The 15,161-nt window shown below is 36.9% G+C and overlaps 1 protein-coding gene across 4 annotated transcripts in view; it reads left to right on the top strand.

Annotated features, from left to right (window-relative positions):
* Window positions 1–15,161, top strand: part of Acap2 (ArfGAP with coiled-coil, ankyrin repeat and PH domains 2) — a 116,429-nt gene that overhangs the window by 88,164 nt on the left and 13,104 nt on the right. For 2 of the 4 annotated variants that reach the window (XM_070029877.1, XM_070029876.1), the window contains 7 exons: window positions 2,365–2,573; window positions 2,792–2,861; window positions 8,601–8,692; window positions 12,301–12,485; window positions 12,894–12,998; window positions 13,362–13,454; window positions 14,883–15,070. In XM_070029877.1, coding sequence (XP_069885978.1) covers window positions 2,365–2,573; window positions 2,792–2,861; window positions 8,601–8,692; window positions 12,301–12,485; window positions 12,894–12,998; window positions 13,362–13,454; window positions 14,883–15,070 — 942 coding nt within the window. The remainder of the gene's footprint in view (window positions 1–2,364; window positions 2,574–2,791; window positions 2,862–8,600; window positions 8,693–12,300; window positions 12,486–12,893; window positions 12,999–13,361; window positions 13,455–14,882; window positions 15,071–15,161) is intronic. The other 2 variants (XM_070029879.1, XM_070029878.1) reach the window with 1 other exon arrangement.

The following is a 15,161-nucleotide window of genomic DNA, read 5'->3' as shown; positions in this document are numbered from 1 at the left end:
TTTGTCAACTGTAAACTACTTGTCTGGATTAGTTGTTGAAAAATCATCTAGTCACAATCTTCACAGTCTTTTTGGCTAGTATCATTTCTTAGAAAAACTAATCAGTTTTCTGACTATGAGCTCCTATTTTATCCAATATTATTTACTATCATCATCCTTTTGTTGCTTAAATTGAGTCAAGTTTGAAAAGAGGAGTTTTCTGTATTCTTTTGCTTTGTCCTCACTGTTCTTTGAGTGTTCCTTTATTTATAGCTCAACAAGTGGTTCTAGGTGCATCTTCTGCTTTCTCTGTATTAAGCCATGAAATTAGCCATTTCTCCAAAAATCTCTGACTCCTTTTTTTAGAGAATGATACTTAGAAACCAAGGTAGGATGTATAGTGTCGCATATGCATACATTTACATCTACATTTCTTTATCTACTCAGATTGAAAACCATTAGTAAGCCTATTGGTATCTTCAGTTCTGGTTTAATATAACAGGTTTGATTCTAGTTTTCTTCTTTTCCATATTAATAATGTCTTTCATTGTAGTGAGAAATTAGGCTCTTATTTATTCTCATTTGATTTGCTTTGTGATAGATCCTTGTGTATATAACCAATATCCTGTGTTTCCTGCCCTTCCAGCCCTACACTGATATCCTACTTAGGCTCTGCCACTTCACACTAGGGGGCATTCCTAGTTAGATGCCCTCTTCTCCTTCATTGGTTTGTATTTCCCTTGCTGGACTGCCTCTCTGGGCACACATCCTTACTTCCCTGCCTAAGAGCCAAGGTAGCTCTCTTCGGTGGGTTTATGTCTCACTACTCTCTGCTAACATACTATTTTTAAAAAATTGTTCTATTTTTAAATCAAAACTTTTTGTAGACTCTTATCTTTAATTGCTTAGAATCAATGAGCCATGTCATTGTATAGACTAGGGTATATTGAATATTTTTATTATTTGTGTAATCTTTATAATTTATATAATCTTGTATAATTTGTATAACCTTCACTATGCGCTTAGAAACAGCTTTTTACTGTGTGTTATTTGTGATTCACTCTGTAATTGATCTGTTCTTTAGTTTATATATAAATAATGCCAGCAGGGTACTCATGCCTGTAATCCTAGCTACTCTCAGAAGGCTGAGATCTGAGAATTGCAGATCAAAACCAGCCCAGGTGGGAAAGCCAGTGAGACTCTTAATGCTAGTTAGCCACCAGAAAACTGGAAGTAGTGCTGTGGCTCAAGTGGTAGAGTGCTGACCTTGAGCAGAAGAGCTCAAGGTCAGTGCCCACGCCCAGAGTCCAAGCCCCTTGACTGACCCTCTCTCTCCCCCCCAAAAGCCACAGTTTTTCTAGTTATTTATTTATTTATTTTTCTTTTTGGAGGGTCTAGTCGTGGGGCCTGAACTCTGGGCCTGGGTGTTATCCCTCAGCTCTTCAGCTCAAGGCTAGCGCTCTACCACTTGAGCCACAGCGCCACTTCCAGCTTTTTTCTTTTTGCTTATGTGGTGCTGAGGAATCAAACCCAGGGCCTCACACATGCAAGGCAAGCACTCTACCACTGAGCCACCTTCCCAGCCCCTTTTTCTAGTTATTTACTGTAGTAATTCATAAAATAATTCCCTTACAGTTAATTATATAAAAATATTTGTTTTTCCTGAAATAAGGTCTTAATATGTAACCAAGCTGGTCTCAAATTTATGATTCTTCTGCCTCATCCTCCTAGCGCTGGAATTCTTTCTTTCTTTCTTTCTTTTTTTTTTTTTTTTTTTGTTGGTCGTGGGGCTTGAACTCTGGGCCTGGGTGCTGTCTCTCAGCAGTTCAGCTCAAGGCTAGCACTCTACCACTTGAGCTACAGCGCCACTTCCAGTTTTCTGAGTGTTTATTGGAGATAAGAGTTTCACAGACTTTCCGGCCTGGGCTGGCTTTGAACTGTGATCCTCAGATCTCAGCCTCCTGAGTAGCTAGGATTACAGGCGTGAGCCACCTGCGCCTGGCTCTGGAATTCTTTCTTATTCATGAATCTTAATAGTATCAATTACCTTTTCTGTCTCTTACCCTGTTTTTCCCATTCTCTTTGCTTTCTTCTTCCTTTCTGCCTCTTTATCTTGTTCATATGTTCATTGTGTCACTTTTTACATATAATTTGGAGTGTTTGTATATTTACCCTAACTAGACTGACAGTTTGTTGATGGAGGAACCTGAATCTTGCATCTGAGTCTTTTCATCCTGCAGTAAACAGTGCCTAAACTACTAGTGCTTGTTTTATGCCTTCAGTAGCCTTTTAATGTCTGAATTAGAAGCTTTTTTTCCTTTTAAGCAGATAGTATGCAACATAATAATTTCTTTTTAAACAGCGAAACATTCTTAATTTTTTCAGAAGCTGGATAAGAAATCATCTCCATCAACAGGAAGCCTAGATTCTGGAAATGAGTCAAAAGAGAAATTATTGAAAGGAGAAAGTGCTTTGCAGCGGGTTCAGTGTATCCCTGGCAATGCCAGCTGTTGTGATTGTGGTCTGGCAGATCCTCGGTGGGCCAGTATCAACTTGGGCATCACCTTGTGTATCGAGTGCTCTGGGATTCACCGGTGGGTAGCCCACTCAGAGGGGTACACTTCTTTTGGATATAGTAAATTACTGTGCTTTACTTGGTAGCAGATCTTTTCTATTTCTCTAATTTTGCTACTTATATGTATGTTGAAGGCTATATTAGGATTTATGTCATTGTAAGAGAGAATGAATATAAAATAGAAACTTGAAAATTTTATATTAATAAATAATGCAGTCTTCTTTTTCCCCCATACAGGAGTCTTGGGGTTCATTTTTCAAAAGTACGCTCTTTAACTTTAGATACCTGGGAGCCTGAACTTTTAAAGGTAAACTGAATATCTGCATGAAAATATTTCATATTTTCACATAAGTGAAGAATTCAGAAATTTGGTTTATAGTTTTATGGTTTACTCATGTTAATATCAAACTAAATGGTATTAAACATATCTGAGGCTCTTGGTAAGTTGGATGTTTTTAAGTTTTTAAGTTGTTCAGTTTATATAGTATACACTTTTGTTTTGCTTTTTGTGATGGGTTTTGTTGTGCATCCACAGCTTGCCTTGAACTCAGATCTAACTGCCTCACCCTCCCTAGTCCTGAGATTACAGGATTATACCACCATACCTGATCCTATATCTCCCTCTTTTTTTTCTTTCTTTTTTTTTTTTTTTATAATAGGCTTGATCTCAGAGCCTCTTCTTTACTGAGCAAGCAAGCTTGCTTGCTCATGACTGGTGTTCTACCACTTGAGCCATGCCTCAGTACTGCTTTGATGGTTAATTGGAGATGTGGAATCTCAGACTTTTCTGCCCAATCTGGCTTTGACCAGCAATCCTCTTGATCTAAGTTTCCTGAATAGGAAGGATTATAGAGTTTAAAAAGCAGTGGCTGTTATATATAGCAATTGTATCTCTAAGCCCACTCTTTAAGAAAACTACTATTCATACATTTTTGTGTTAGATTCTTATTAAAAATATACAGATACCTTGGTATAGTAAACTTTGTAATGTATTGTTATACCAAATGGCATCACTGGGCTATTATAGCATAGGACCATTCAGAAGTAATCAAACCAAGAAATTCTCTTTTCCTTATCTAAGGATTCAAATCTCTAAAAGTGTAATAAATAATGACATTAGACTACAACTCCATTTATAGTGATATTTACCTAGCAGTTATTAGTACAGTCCTTTCAAGTTCCCCTGTCTAGTTTACCATATTATAGAAAATAAATTCACCTAAGGGTTAGAATATAGTCAACATATACTTTGTCAGAAAATTGTGTCTTATGTTTTTATTTCTGGTCTTATGTCTATTATGTAAAAAATGCCTTATGGAATTAATTCGTAAACATCTAAATGAAATTAACTCCCAGAGTAGAGCCCTACCAGTTAGATCCTACCAATTATTATGCATTCAAAGCAGAAAGTGTGAGATAAAGAACAGAATCTAATTTCTGTAGCAGCTTTGAATGTAGATAATTATGTAAACCTATCTTACACATTAAAAATGAAACCTTAAAGCAAATTTTACAAGTTCTTATGTACAAATTAAAAGGAGGAAGTATATTTTTATCCAATTTTGAGTTAAAACCTTACCTGTCTGACCATAGAATTCTTTTTCCATTTAACTCATCAGAAATTATCAATAATAGAGCATAGAAGGGGGAAGGAAAACTAGTAGAAGATGGATTCTGCAGAAGCTTAAAATCATGCTGAGAAACAGCATGTAATATAACATACATGTAATGACATTAGATAGCAGATATAGGCGAGTGTGTGTGTGTGTGTGTGAGAGAGAGAGAGAGAGAGAGTGTGTGTGTGTGTGTGTGTGTGTGTGTCTGTGTGTGTGTGTGTATTGGGGCTTGAACTCAATCCTCTGTCCTTTAGCCTTTTTGCTCAAGGTTGGCGTTCTACCACTTGAGCCATAGCTTCACTTTCAGCTTTTTTTCTCTTTCTTGTGTTTAATTGGAGATAAGAGTCTCATTGACTTTCCCTCTGGTTTGGTTTCAAGCTGAGATCCTCAGATCTTAGCCTCCTAAGTAGTTAGGATTATAGGCAGGAGCCACTGGGCACCTAGTTCCAATTTTAAATAAAGGATTATTAGTAAAGCAGGTATTTAAACAGGAAGGAAATACTCTGGGTCAAGCCTGTCTAGATGAAAATGAAATTATCCCCTAGGTAGTTTAGGCAAGTTATTATTGAGTGTCAGGTAATTAAAATATACATTTAAAAGACTGTAAGTAGAAAATACTGAGGAGTATTATGAGAACTCTTTGGGAGGAAATAGAAGTCAGATGTTATTACTGAAGGGACCAAAGGCTCACAGTACTGATAGTGGTTTGATATTTCTTTGTTTTAGAATTATAGGGGAAGAAATAGGGAAATCATTTTAGGCATATATATAGGAGAAAGGAATAATTGGATGTGATTAAGATAAGCTTTGTACAACTTTAATTATTTTAAAATTAAAATGGCATATATAAAAGATTAGCTTTGAAATAATAAGTAACCAAAAAGAAAGTATTCAAAATAATAACCACCATCTTCACTCCAAGTGAACTATTGGGGCTGGTATGGTTGTAGCCTTGAGCTTAATTTCCAGATCCAAGAAAAAAATAGTTACTCTTTTGCCACATATTCTTACAGATTATTTTATAATATATTAGAATTTGTAAAGAAAAATGATATAATATTGCATCTTAAAAAATTGAAGAATAATTCCATTTAGTTATGTATGTATGTTTGTACGTGTGTATGTATGTATTTGTGCTGGTCCTGATCCTGGGGCTTGAACTCAGGGCCTGGGCATGGTCCCTGAGCTTTTTGCTCAAAGTTAGCACTTGAGCCACAGCTCCATTACTGGCTTTTTTGGTAGTTAATGGAGATACATTCGTGCCTAGACTGGCTTCAAATCTTGATCTTCAGATCTCAACCCCTGAGTAGTAGCTAGGATTGTAGGCATGAGTTACTGATACCTGGCTACAATTTAGCTGGTTTTTTTAAGTAGAGTTTGGGTTGGTCTGCCTGCTTCCCTCCCTCCCTTTTTCCCTTCCTCCCTTTTTCTGGGACTTTTACTCAGGGCCTGCCTGGGTGGTATCCCTGAGTATTTTTGATTAAGGCTTTAGTGCCTTATCACTTGAGCCATACAGCTTTACATCTGAGTTTGGCTTAAAAAATTCATTTTTATTTTAGATAAGTTATTTTATCAGCTAATTTTATACATTTTAATCATAATATACATATCAGTTTACTCATTGGGTAGTATAAATTGTGTCATTCTTGATAATTTTTCCAAATAGGTGTTTTTTGTTTTTTTTTTGTTTTTACTTTATACTAGTACCTGGTCTTGAGCTCAGGACGTCTGGCTTTCTTTAAACATTCTTGCTCATGGCTGGAGCTCTACTTGAGCCATATGTTCCATCTGGTATTTTGCTAGTTAATTGAATATGGAGTTTCACAGTCTGTATGCCTATGCTGTCTTTGAACTATGATCCTTCAAGTTTCAACCTCCTGAGTAGCTAGGATTATAGGCCATGAGCCACCAGTGTACAGCTAGTTTTACCAAATTTGTAACCAACTTTCTTAGAATCAAATGTAAAGTAATACTTTCCCTATCATTTTTTCCCTTTCAATTTCTTTTTTGACCTATTTTAAATTTTTGTAAATAAGGTTGGTGTCTATGCTATCATTTTCATCCAGTGATATATCTATTGTCTCTATTTCTAATACAGATTTTAGAGTGTGTGTGTGTGTGTGTGTGTGTGTGTGTGTGTGTGTGTGAGCGCGTGCACGCACATGCACGCCTGTGTACCATTGCCAGTACTGTGGCTTGAACTCTAGATTTCAAGCTCTTGCTTGTTTTTTCTGCTGCATAGCTCTGGCTCTATGACTTGAGCCACACCTCCACTTCTAGCTTTTTGCTGTGTATTTGGATATAAAGTCTTTTGACTTTTACTGCCTGGACTGGCTTTGAAGCTCAGTCCTTCCATCTCAGCTTTCTTAGTAGCTAGGATTTTAGGTTGAGCCACCAGCACCTAGCTTTTCTTGTGCAGATTGTTTAAAGAATAATACCTAATTGGTATCACTACTTTGAAAATTAAAAAACGGGATATATGAAATACAATTATAATTGCTCAAATAAGGAAGTATAGAACATTTAAAACTGGGCATGGTGGGTGACTGATATCTATAATCCTAGTAATTTAGGAGATGGAATTAAGAGGATGGTGGTTCCAGGCCATCCCTGCACAAAACTTGTTAGGCATTCATCGCCTCCTAAAACAAGCCAGTTGTGGTAGAATATATTTATAATCCTAGTTATTCTGGAAGTCTGGAGGGACGTCAAAGACCAACCAGACCAGACCCTGTCTGAATAATAACTGAAGCAAAAAGGGCTGGAGCTGCAGCTCTAGTGCTTGACTTGAGTTTAAAAACCAGTATCACCAAAAAACAAACATAAAACCTATCACAGCAAACAGAATGGCACATTTAAAATTTATAAGAAATATCTGTGTCAGGGCTGGGAAGGTGGCTCAGTGGTAGAGTGCTTGCCTTGCATGCATGAGGCCCTGGGTTCGATTCCTCAGCACCACATAAACAGAAAGAGCTAGAAGTGGCGCTGTGGCTCAAGTGGTAGAGCACTAGCCTTGAGCTGAAGAGCTGAGGGTCAGCGCCCAGGCCCAGAGTTCAGGCCCCATGACTAGACCCCCCCCCCCAAAAAAAAAGAAATATCTGTGTCAGGGTGCCAGCTGAGAGGGGAAGAAGGGGAAAGAGAAAGGGACAAAGGAAGAGGAGAGGTGGGATAGGGAGAGCAGGGGAGGGGGAAAGAGAAAGGGAGGGCCTATGACAGGAAACCACATCTGAAGAGAAATGGTAGTTATATAAATAATGAGACCCTAAAAGAGTTCATGAATAAGGAAACAAGGAGAAAGGTATACAGTTTTCTGCTTGCCTGATGTACTGCTTGCCTAATGTACACTTTCTAAGATGCCTTTCCTACACTGCTTCTATTTTTTTTTTTTTTTTTTTGTCGGTTGTGGGACCTGAACTCGGCCTGGGCGCTGTCCCTCGGCTCTTGAGCTCAAGGCCAGCACTCTACCACATGAGCCACAGCACCACTTCTGACTTTTTCTGCTTATGTGGTGCTGAGGAATCAAACCCAGGGCCTCATGCATGCGAGGCAAGCACCTTCCCAGCCCCTGCTTTGATTCTGATATCCAGATGGCATTCTCACTTTCTTGATGTATCATCCTAGGCCATTTTCCTCTCAACTAATAATCCCCAGTGTCTTAACTTTATTCTTTACAACCATTGTCTTATTATGCTAGATAAGACCAGGGAAATGAATTGGATCACCTGCATCTTGGCATAGTATGTTTGGTCTAGTGGTCAAGTCTGGAATTAGACCCAACCAAAAGTATATGATTTGCTACTGAGACACTACAGATAGATCTTGTGAATTGTAAACTGAATCAGAGGTAGAGGGACAGATAAAAATAACATCTAAAAGATTTTGAAACATACAGCAACGAGTTGTTTAGTATTTGGAGATAGAACTCAAAGAGGAGGAAAAGTTCAAAACTAAGTTTCAGAAAAGTTGTATGTTTGATGGATTTGAATATTTCTATAAGGAAAAAAACTGAAAAGAATAAATATTTAACTTTAGTTGATTTTCCTTAGACTAGCTAGCATTAACTATACCTAACTGTATCAGTTATAATTTACTGCCCCACTACAGATATTCAGATACAGTAGTTGTGATACATAGGTAAATGGATAGGTAGATGCTTGCCATTATATACAGTGTATGTATGTACATACAGTACATATAGTATTTTGTTAGATTGAAAGACGTAGGAGTGCTAATGTTGTAGTGAAGAATGACAAAATGATACTTACTCTCAGTTCTTGTCTGTTTTAATTTTAAGCTTCTTTGTGAAATGAGTAATTGTAGCATATGCAAAAGAAGTAGTGAACTATATTGACTTTGAGTCCTTTTAAATTTTAGCTTAATTTCAGGACTTTTAATTTTATAGCTTATTTTTCTATTTTCCTGTCAAACAGCTTATGTGTGAGTTGGGGAATGATGTTATAAATCATGTTTATGAAGCTAAAGTGGAAAAAATGGGAATAAAGAAACCACAGCCAGGACAAAGGTACCATTTTAATTGTCTTTAATGTCATACCCCACCTCTAAGCAGGAATGTAGCTATGATTTTATCTCACTGCAGTTGTTATATACTTTTGAGACAGAGTGTTTACAAGTCATCATTACTGCTTCTCTTCAAATTTGAGTATCTCAGTCTTGAGTATATTAGTTTGACAATTATACTTTATTGAACAGGGAATTATAATTTATAGATGGAGATAAGTCTTAAAAATTAAACATCTGTTAAGAGTGTAGAAAATGCTTAGCTGTTAAAAGTATATCATAGTTCTCTTCCTGGGAGGAATTTAAAGAGAAATAATCTGTTCATTAATGTCTTCAATGACCAAGTTTCAACATTGAATCATGTTACAGTGTTTGACTTAGTTCAGCAAATATTTGTTAATCACATAGGTCATGAATGGCATTGTAATGTTGAACAAAGATGATAATGCAGGAGAGAAGGCTTATGTGCTATGCTAGATTGCACTTCAGTTCTGTTATAAGGAGGTTACTGAATGAAGCAGCTAGAAGAGAGTGCCTTCAAGATAAAATTTTTGCTGCTGGTGCCTGGTGCTGCTTTTAGTCATTCTGATTTTCTTTTTGAAATGTTATTTGTTAAATGTAGTTATATTCAATGTATATTATGTAAAACTTGAGCTATGCAACTTTAGGATAGGCATAGGAGGTAGAAAATGGGGGAGAATTAAGGAAAGGGTGACATTGATCAAGAAGCATTGTAGTTATAACCTGGCTTTGGAATTGTAAAACCTTTGTACAACTACTTATAATAAGAAAAAAAATTAACTTGCCAAAATCTGACCAATAAGCATTGTACTCATTACCTGACTATGGACTGTAAACCCTTTGTACAACTACTTAATAATAATATTTATTTTATTTTATTTTATTTTTTGGTCATGGGGCCTGAACTCTGGGCGAGGGCACTGTCCCTCAGCTCTTCAGCTCAAGGCTAGCACTCTACCACTTGAGCCACAGTGCCACTTCGGTTTTCTGGTGGCTAATTGGAGATAAGAGTCTCACGGACTTTCCTGCCTGGACTGGCCTTGAAGCAAGATCTTTAGATCTCAGCCTCCTAAGTAGCTAGGATTTTAGGTGTGAGCCACTGGCGTCCAGCATAATAAGAAAATTTTAAAATTTTAATTTAGTAGAATTTTATGCTGAGATTTTTAACCCTCTAAACTAGTGCTATTTAAACATTTGCCTATGCATAATTGAGATATTTTAGACTTTTCTAATTTAGCCAAAGACCCAATCTCTAAGGTAGGTGGGTACATGCGTGCATGTGCCTGGTTCTAGAGCTTAAACTCAGATTCTGAGTGCTGTCTCTGAGGTTTTTAAAATTTAAGTTTAAATTTTATTTTTTTTGTTGGTTGTGGGTCTTGAACTCTGGGCCTGGGCGCTGTTCCTCAGCTCTTAAGCTCAAGGCTAGTGCTCTACCGCTTGAGCCACAGTACCACTTCTGGTTTCTGGTGGTTAAGGAGATAAGAGTCTCACAGAGTTTCCTTGACTGGGCTGGCTTTGAACCGTGATCCTCAGATCTCAGCTGCCTGAGTAGTGAGAATTACAGATGAGAGCCACTAGCACCTGGCTTTTTTTTTTTAATTGAAAACAAATTTACTAGGGACATATATCATTTTCATGGTATTCAGACTTTCCATTCATGGACAACCTAGTTTTCTTCACTTATCTAGGTCTCAGTTTCTTGTCTTTTAAAAAAATTTATTGTTAAGGTGATGTACAGAGGAGGTTACAGTTATATAAGTAAGGTTTTTTTCCCTCTTCCCCCTCTCCAACCCCCTGCCAAGTTATACAGATCATTTCTAACATGTTGTCTTGTGAGTATTGCTGTTGCATAGGTTCCCCCTTTATCCTTTGTCTCACCACTTTGTTTTTTCCTTTTCCTTCCCTAGTTCAGATAAACATATATATATAATGCCCAGGGTACCAAAATCAAACCCAGTGACAACAGGGGGTAAACAATAGGGGGAAAACACAAAGGAAAAAAGAAATCACATAGTACATTGAGAACAATAACAACAAAAGAAAAACCTCTTGTGCTCTTGTGTCCATGTCTTAGAGTCCATTTTGCATAGCATCATCTTATATTATCAGATGTACATAGCTATTGAGCTATTCTGCTTATCTGTTAGACTATCCTAGATGTATACTAATTATTGCAAATAAAGGAGACCATGGGATCTATGTTTCTTTGGGTCTGGCTTACTTAATATGATTTTTTCCATGTCCTTCCATTTCTTTATCAGTGGGGCCGTGTTATTCTTCCTGATGGAAGCATAGAATTCCATTGTATATGTATACCACATTTTCTTGATCCATTTATCTACTGAGCGTCTGCATGGCAAAGGACATAGCTAACAAGATCAGTAGAAAGCCCATAGATTGGGAGATCTTCACTAGCCATACAGCAGACAAGGGCCTCATATACTTAGAACTCAAAAAATTAAATCCCGCAAAAACAAATCCTCAAAGAAACAATTACCCCATTAATAAGTGGGCTAGAGACTTCTCTGAAGAGGAAATAAGAATGGCCAATAAACACATGAAGAAATGCTCAACAACTCTGGTCATAAAAGAAATGCAAATCTGCAAATCAAAGCAACATTGAGATTTCACCTCAACCCAGTTAGAATGGCTAGAATCAAGAACTCTAATAACAACAGAGACTGGAGGGGATGTGGCCAAAAGGGAATCCTACTGCATTGTTGGTGCGAGTGTAAACTTGTTCAATCACTCTGGAAAAGCAGTATGGAGGTTCCTCAGAAGACTACACATAGAGCTCCCCTATATCTAGTAATCCCACTTTTGGGCCCAAATGACTACAAACAAGGCCACACTAAGGCTACCAGCACAATTATGTTTATTACAGCATTATTTACCATAGCTAAAAGATGGAACCAACCCAGATGCCGCTTAGTATATGAATGGATCTGAGACTAGCGCTCTACCATCAAGTCTCATGGACTTCTCTGCCTGGACTAGCTTTGAACAGTGGTCTTCAGATCTCAGCCTATGAGTAGCTAGAATTACAGCCATGAGCTACTAGTGCTTGGCTAAGACCTAAGAATTTTAAAAAGAGATAATGGAGAAAAACTACAGGACAGATTTGGTGTTGTAAGTCAAAAGCTTAAATGTGATGCTTTTATTTTCACTTAGGAATGTTACTGTGTTTTAAAGTATCTTATGAAAAATGATAGCCATCAATAATGATAGTTCAGTATGAGAGTATTTCTGGGCAAAAATGAATTAGTTAATTTTGATAAATTTTTATGCTTTTCCTGGTAATATTTTTATTCTGTAAAAAGCATGAGAGTATATGTAAAAAGTAAATATACATAAAATTAAGAAAATAGAGTGCCATGTAACCATTTGTGATTTTTCAATTAGGCTATTTAATTTCTGAAATTGATTAATTAAAAATTGGAAAGAAACACATTATATAAGAACTGTCACTGATTGTTTTAACTAGTTTTGCAAAACTATTGTTTGAAAATACTCTATAACTAATAACATCCTTTCAGTATTGGCCATGCTCAGCATTCAGCAAGAATATCATGACATTTTTATGTGTACCAGACAGGAAAAAGAGGCATATATCAGAGCTAAATATGTGGAGAGAAAGTTTGTGGATAAGTATTCTCTATCATCGTCACCTCCCGAGCTAGACAAAAAGATTACCTCCAAAAGTTGTGAAGAAAAGAGGCTGAGCATTTCTAAACTTGGGCCAAGTGACCAAATCAGAGCATCTGTCCAAAGTCCAGGTATTATACCTCTTTTGCTATGAATATAAATACTACCTTAAATTGAAGTCAGTTTCATAATTTCTGAATTAGAAGCTATTGTAGGTTTCTTTTTTTTTGCTAAGCACTGTTCCCTTCTACATATTCTAAGGAAAAACTAGATATCTGTGTCTTTAAAGCAGTTAATTTGAAGTGATGCCATGATAACCCACATTTTTAGGTAATGTGTATATTTTAAGGAATAAAACTGCTTAAAATGCAAGGGGAAATGGGAATTAGAAATCTGTCATGCCAGAAGCCCTAAATATCTGATTAACTACCTGATTTCCTTCCTATTTTTTCCTCCTGGTTTTTCCCAGTAACATTTTTTTTCCTGCCCTTTCCCTTCTTATGGCCTGCTTTGTGCTTTGCTAACTTGCATGTCCTCAGTGGTTGCTGTAAATAGCGACGAGGCCAGGCGGGAGTCTCTGTTCTGTCCTGATGAGCTAGATTCACTCTTCTCCTACTTTGATACTTCTTCAAAACTGCGTAGTAGTAAGTACTACTCTTGTGGAGCATTCCAAGTCTGTGCCAGTGGTCATTGTGCGGTGTGGCCATTTCTCTAGATGTTACCCATTGTCTCAGAATTACATATTACTTACAGTCATGCAATAAATCAAGCTCTTTATGATTCCTGACATTTTATGGGGTATTATATGTGTTATTTTCAGGCTTTGTGAGTGATTTATATCACAATAAGATAAGTATTTAAAAACTAAAATTGTATTAAATATTCTACTGGTGGTGGCTGAGTTCATGTTGACATATAAAAGCTCATTTCAAAATTTCTTTGGTTGTGGGACATGTTGTTCTGAATGTCGTGACCTTTAATCACTAGCCAATTTTTCTTTAAAACAGTCAAAAGCAATGACAGTGGGATCCAGCAAAGCTGTGATGATGGAAGAGAATCTTTACCCTCCACAGTGTCAGCCAATAGTTTATATGAGCCTGGTGAGTTTTGATGGTCTTTAGTGTTAATTGGTATACTCTGCTGAAAAATACATTTAGTAAATGCCAATTCTTCGTTAAATAGTTTCTTTAAAGGAAACAGCTCTTTAGAAGGCAATAGGAGTAATACTGTAAAATCAGAAAGCAACTCTTTCTGTTTATATTTGGAAGTTCTTTGCTAGTTCAACATTCTTTTAAGCCACTTAATGTGCACCTCAAGTGCCTTGCCAATAGGCAAGGATAACTTCTAGTCCATCTGTACCATTTTATATTTATTTTCATTTATGCTGTCTCTGTTCCCCTCCAGCTTCCCCTTTTCTCTTCTCCTTCCCTTCCACTTCCCTCTTCCCCCCCTTCCTTTCCCTCTCACTCTCCCTTTTCCTCTCATCTCCCTTGGCTTCCTTTTGGTAGTTCTGCTTTAAACTCAGGGCTTTATGCTTGCTGAGTAGATACTCCATCTTTTGAGCCATACCTCCGGCTTATTATTCTTTTGTCTTTCCTTGTGGCTTTTTTTGGGCTCGTCCTGGGGTTGAACTTTGGGCTTTGGCACTGATCCTGAGCTTTTACGCTCAATGCTAGTGTTCTCCCACTTGAGCCATAGTTCCACTTCCAACTTTTCGGTGGTTAATTGGAAATAAGAAGCTCACAGAATTTCTTGCTCCGGGGCTAGATTTGATTCTCAGATCTCAGCCTCCTGAGTAGCTAGGCTTACAGGTATAAGTCACCTGACATCCTGTATGGCTATAAGTCACCTGACATCCTGTATGGCTATCTTTTCTTATCAGGAAAAAAAAAAAGATCAGCAATTCATCCCCATTAGAGAATGACAAATGCTTTATTCCTGTATACTCTCCATAATTTCAGTGATTTGGGTCTTGCAGTAAACATTCCTCAGATTATTTGAACTGGTTATAGTGCAAATTGTGATGGTATTGAATCATCCTAGGAATTTAGGTTTGAACCAGTAGTAAAATACTTTAGGGATTCTTGTTTCCTCTTAAGTCCAATTTTTAAATTTCATTCATCCATTCATGTGCATCACTAATTAGATGACGAGGTATTTGGCTACCTTAAGAGAGTCAAAGTTACTCCTGCCATTTACCCATGCTTCATTGAGTTTCTTCACTTTGATATTAGCCAATTTTTAACACAACACTTAACTCATCTGTTGAATACTTGTAAGACCACAATGGCTTATACAGAAAGTTGACATTTGAGGAATGCTTATGTCTATAGGAAATAAGATATCTGTGTAAAACACATCCCATTACCATCAATTAGTGACATCAGAAACTAGTATCTCACGTTTCATATTGTTTCTTAAATTGTAGTAAACATTATTGATCCGTACTGACAGTAATCCATCCTATTTTTAGACAAGATCTTTACCAAGATTTCATTTTTATTCAAGTATTTATGTTTGCTTTTCAGAAGGGGAAAGGCAAGATTCTTCAGTGTTTCTGGACTCTAAACATCTTAATCCAGGACTTCAGCTTTATAGGGCTTCATATGAAAAAAACCTTCCTAAAATGGCTGAAGCTTTGGCTCATGGTGCAGATGTGAACTGGGCTAATTCAGACGAAAACAAAGCAACACCACTCATTCAGGCTGTATTAGGGGTATGAATTAAAACAAAGAAGTTTTTGGTAGAAAAATATAAACTATTATAATACATTTTGAACATGGGTTTTTTTTATTATTAGTATTCTG

This window comes from Dipodomys merriami, unplaced genomic scaffold (assembly GCF_024711535.1).
Source record: "Dipodomys merriami isolate MVZ:Mamm:240054 unplaced genomic scaffold, mDipMer1.0.p SCAF_2, whole genome shotgun sequence".
Lineage (NCBI taxonomy): Eukaryota > Metazoa > Chordata > Mammalia > Rodentia > Heteromyidae > Dipodomys > Dipodomys merriami.
The sequence above is the reverse complement of the archived record's forward strand: the minus strand, read 5'-3'. Positions and strand labels throughout refer to the sequence as shown.